General features: G+C 54.2%; 1 protein-coding gene across 1 annotated transcript; it reads right to left on the reverse strand.

Moving 5' to 3' along the window:
• Positions 1–3,496: 3,496 nt before the first annotated feature.
• LOC125528926 (NAC domain-containing protein 22-like) lies at positions 3,497–4,927 on the reverse strand. The gene is made up of 2 exons (XM_048693340.1): positions 4,658–4,927; positions 3,497–4,543 (listed from the first exon to the last, which is right to left on the reverse strand). Exons 1-2 carry the CDS (start codon positions 4,842–4,844, stop codon positions 3,621–3,623), a joined length of 1,110 nt encoding a protein of 369 aa, XP_048549297.1. The 5' UTR covers positions 4,845–4,927; the 3' UTR covers positions 3,497–3,620.
• Positions 4,928–5,265: the final 338 nt, after the last annotated feature.

The following is a 5,265-nucleotide window of genomic DNA, read 5'->3' on the forward strand; positions in this document are numbered from 1 at the left end:
TTCAAGATTGTGTTAGCCCTTGTCGCTAGCTTTCCAACAAACTTGGTTTCGTCGAATTCGGAGTCCGTTTGCAGAAGTTGTGGTAGTTTTGGTGTTCTGAAAAGGCTGCAGCGGTACTACCGCGGTAGGAGCTGAAGTAATTTTTTACTATCGCCCTTGGGAGCGGTACTACCGCTCTTGGGAGCGGTACTACCGCTTGGAGCAGTACTACCGCGGCTACTTTCGTGGCTACTTCCGCTCAGGACCAAAAACTCGTCACAAGTCCAGCGGTGGTAGGCACGAATGTAATTTTTTAGTACCGCTCGCAAGCAGTAGTACCGCTACCCTTAGCAGTAGTACCGCTACCCCTAGAGGTAGTACCTTGATGTCAAGCGGTACTACCGCTCCGACGGTTCTTCTGGCTTTTTTGCCTCCTCGCTATTGCGTTTCAAAGGGCTACTACCGCCCTAGCGGTAGTACCACTCCTTGGAGCGGTAGTACCGCTCGGTGCGGGCTGTGAGCACAACGGTTGGATTTTTCCCTAACTATAAAAGGGGGTCTTCTTCCCCATTGAACCTTATCATTTTTAGCTCATGTTCTTCCCCCATTGTTGACCTTCTTCGAGCTTGCTAACTCTCAATACCTCCAATGATTCTTGCTAGTTCTTGAGGGAAAAGAGAGAGGAGATCTAGATCCACGTTTCCACCAATCACTTTCTCCTCTAAGTGAGGGGAACCCCTTGGATCTAGATCTTGGAGTTCTTCGCGTTCTTCTTTAGTTCTTCCTCTCATTTTCCTCCCTAGCATTATTTGCTTTGGTGGGATTTGGGAGAGAAGGACTTGGGCACTCCGTGTGCCCTTGCCATTGCATTTGGTGCATCGGTTTGAGTTCTCCACGGTGATACGTGGAAGTGAAGTTTGAGAAGCTTATTACTCTTGGGTGTTTGGGCACCCTAGAGCTTGTTCCTCTTGGGTGCCTTGGTGCCCTAGACGGTTGGTGGTGTTTGGAGCTCAATCATTATGGTGTAAAGCTCCGGGCAAGCGTCGGGGTCTCCAATTAGGTTGTGGAGATCGCCCCGAGCAATTTGACGGGTACCGGTGACCGCCCCCAAGGGTTGCCATTTGTACAGGTTCGGTGACTGCCCTCAAGGGTCCCTTAGTGGAATCACGGCATCTTGCATTGTGCGAGGGCGTGAGGAGATTACGGTGGCCCTAGTGGCTTCTTGGGGAGCATTGTGCCTTCACACCGCTCCAAACGGAGATTAGCATCCGCAAGGGTGTGAACTTCAGGATACATCGTCGTCTCCGCGTGTCTCGGTGATCTCTTACCCGAGCTCTTTACTTATGCACTTTACCTTGTGATAGCCATATTGGTTCTTGTCATATATCTTGCTATCACCTAGTAGTTTATCTTGCTTAGCATAAGTTGTTGGTGCACATAGGTGAGCCTAGTTGTTGTAGGTTTTGTGCTTGACAAATTAACCGCTAGGTTTATTCCGCATTTGTTCAAGCCTAAACCGTAATTATTTTAAAAGCGCCTATTCACCCCCCCTCTAGGCGACATCCATGATCTTTTAGCAGCGGCGACACTGTAGCCATGCTCTCCCCGACAAAGCACGCATCATCAGTGGCACTGCCACGGTACTAAGCAGCCGGCATGACCTGTTGGTGGCGGGCACGGCCTGTCGGCCAAGTATGAGATAGCCAGCGGGACCCACCAGACGGCGGGCCCCATCGGTCGGCAGAGAAGTCGGCAACCACAGACACTGACAGCCGGGTCCTACACCCAGCCAGATTTCCATTGTACCCCTGGGGGGTAGGCCTATATAAACCCCCAGAGCACCCATACAAAAGAAAGAGCCACATAGAGATTACACACACGCATAGAAAGAGAGAAGCTAACGGGTAGCCTTGCTCTTCTTCGTCCTCTAGAGAAACAACCCAAGGAGCAAGCTTGTAGCCACTTTTGACTATCTAGTGATCATGGGGAGACCCCGCAGAGCAGGACTAGTGGTGTTCTCTCCTAGGATAGACCCGAACCTGGGTAAAGTTCGTCGGCATACGTGTCTACACCTCATCCCCTTCCTGGCACCGGCGACGTCTTACTATCCCCCACCATAATAAGCCATCCTTTGGCATATGTCGCACGACACCCCCGACAACATGGATGGAGCTAGAACCTTAGAACATTCATGAGATAGTCATGGAGAGGGGCGAAGCTTGCTCGAGCTGCCATCGGCAGGCTTTGTCTCTACTATTTTACTCATGTCACAACCAATGTTGCATGGTGTACTGGAGAAGCACCACCAAATCGGAGTCAATCATGTGTTGACACCACCACTTTCTCAGCAACTACATGCACCCAGCAACTACATGCATTGAGCTATAAATCCCACCGTTCCCGCTGCACAACCATACCCATTGCGTCAAATCGTCGTCCAGAGAATGCATCACACTGTTGGAGGCGAGTTGGTCGGAGGGAGAGCCGTTAAAATCCACAAAGAAGCCTTCAGGCTGCATCCTACAACCTCACTAGTACACGCCGTCAATAGCAGCTACCGGATCAGGAGACCCAAGGCCATACCCTTTGCATCTAGGCGGGTACTCATTGCCAAAGGAGGGACGAGAAGCCGCCTCCCTCCGCACCGCCATCCATGCCATGCCCCGGGGAAAGCCAGCCACCCCCGGCCAGCCTCGTTGTATCATAGTAGCCGGAAACGGGGAACGGTAGGCCGTCCCTCGATCCCGATTCATCGACCCGGAATCGGATTCGGGAATGAGGTCGGATTTGGTACGATTCGATGAAGATTCGGCGTCCCCGCAGCCTACTCCTCGATTCAGGTTCAAGGATCCAACAGCCAAAACGCGAGGCATAATTTACTCACGCCGTCGTTTCTTTTCTCAAGGACTCCTCGTTCTTCCTCCAGTCCATTAATTGCAAGGGATCCATTAACAGCACGGAATGCTGACTGTCAGGGAGTCGTCGTTTTTCAGGAACTGCGTTCCTCGACCCATGGTACCGTACCGGGTTCATCGTACCCAAACGGATTGGATCGCGTCCCCGCTATAAAAAAATCGTTCGAGAGATGTATACCCTCGTTGTACCCTATTTTTTCAGCCACCGACTCTCGTCCATCGTTCCCGTTCCTCGTTCCCACCGTACCGAAAACATGGCAACTAGCTGTATCTGAGTGAATGCAACGACGATAGCTGCCACGACGGCCCCATCCCCCAGGCACAACTGTCGCAGCTAGCCGGCGGGGCGAGGGACGGCGACGGCCAGATAGAGCTCGGGGCATAGGGTCACGTGAGAGAGAGGCCCCGCCCCCACCGACCACCAACCATCGACCGGGGTTTTGCCCCGGCGGTGCCAATCAGCGATGGCAAGGGAGGAAGGGGGGCGTGAAGGAGGCATATGGTTGCGGTGGTTGATGCGACAACCAAAGCGAGTGACTTGGGGGCCTCACGACTCACAAACGCAAAACAGTTCCCTAAGTTAATCCATTGCAGGCTTAGTTACAAACTGTCATGTGTTAATCAAAGAGACTGACGTCTAGGTTCGTATGCACAACTGAATTTACAGCTAACCATCTACTCTGCTTCAAGTTTTGCATACTTGCTCTTTGCACGTCTTGCATCTGATTAGTAGAGCAGATGGGCGTAAGGGGACATGCAATGCTGGTCCTGCCACGGGCTGCGCAGCTGCGTCAGGAACGGGTCATTTAGCCAGTCGAACACTCCGCGGCTGCTCGCCGCCGGGAGCTGCAGGCTGGGTAGGTCCAGCACACCCTGGTTCGCCGCCGGTACCCGCAGGTTGGACATGTTTGACAGCCCATGGTTCGCCGCCGGTAGCTCCAGGCTTGACATATTCGACATCCCGTGGTTCGCCTCCTGGAGCTGGAGGCCGCAGGGTGGGTTCACGGCCGGGAGCTGCAGATGGAAGGGCACGTTCACCGTTTGGGACAGAGACGACGTCGACGCGACGGTGACCGTGGCGACGTCTGCTTCCTTCTTCGCTACCCTGGGCGCGTCGTGGCTGCTGCTTTTGCCAGACAGCGCCACCGACGACGACGACGACGAGGAGGGGATCAGGAAGTTGTCCTGGACGTCGTCGGACGGCGATAGGTAGAAGTCGCCGGCTGCCGGGACAGGGCACGCTCTGGCCGCGCCACTGTAGTCGTACCCACCGTTGCTGCCGGACCTTTGCTTCATCTCCTCCATCTCAAAGGCTCTCTGCTCGAGCTCCTTGAGCGGCGTGGCCTTCCGGTACACCTTGCACAGCACCGTGTCCTCCTGGGGCGGCGGCGCGCCGGTGTCGGGGAGGCGGTACTCGTTCATGACCCAGTCCGTCTTGGTGCCCCGCGGTGCGCGGCCCAGGTAAAAGACGAGCGTCTTCTTGAGGCCGATGACCCGCTTGGAGTCGACGGTGCTCCGGATGGCCCTGTCTGACCCCGTCGCCTTCCAGAACCCCCGCTCCGTCGTCCGGTTCGGCCGCCCGCCGCTCCCCGCCTTCCGGTCACGCGGCACGAAGAAGTACCACTCCCTCTCCCCGATCTTTGCCATCCCTGCACATCCACACACACACACCTCATCAGCTCGCTGCTCAGACATGCATGCATCGATCATACGATCACTACGACGATGTTCTTGTTCGTAGTTGTTCTTGTATATGTACGTACCAGGAAGATCCCAGGGATCGTGGCGGTAGATGTTGAGGGTGCCGATGATGTCGAAGTGGAGCTTCTTGCCGAGGGCGACGCGGGAGAGGTAGAAGCCGAGGAGCTCCTCCTCCGTGGGGTGGAAGCGGAAGCCGGGGAGGTCCTGATCGACCTCCATGGTCGGCGACGCCACTGCTGCCATTGCCATTGCTCGCTGCTGCTCCAAGTGATCCACTTACTACTCCCAGTGCTCGATCGCCGCCGTACTTGTTAAGCTGCTGCGCTGGAAGGTGGATGATGGCGGTGGTGGTGGTCGGACCGTGGGGGTTGCTTATATAGAGCTTCAAAGTGATGCCAACCTACACGGTTTCCTGCAGAAAGAAGAAGAGGGGGTCACAGTTTCATGGCACCGGAGAAAACGACTGGTGCTCAAATGGATTTGTGCCGGCCTTACTTAATACTAAATTAATCACTGTCCTTTGAAGACTTAATTTTAATTTGCTGATTCTAGATTTGTGAAGTCACACAGATTGACTCATTTTGGTGATCCTTCATCTAAGGATTTTTTTTTTCTATTATTGTGCTTAGACATTCAGAGCCTGCTCTTGGGTATATATATTTATCTTCTG

This window comes from Triticum urartu, unplaced genomic scaffold, assembly GCF_003073215.2.
Source record: "Triticum urartu cultivar G1812 unplaced genomic scaffold, Tu2.1 TuUngrouped_contig_5218, whole genome shotgun sequence".
NCBI classification, from domain to species: Eukaryota; Viridiplantae; Streptophyta; class Magnoliopsida; order Poales; family Poaceae; genus Triticum; species Triticum urartu.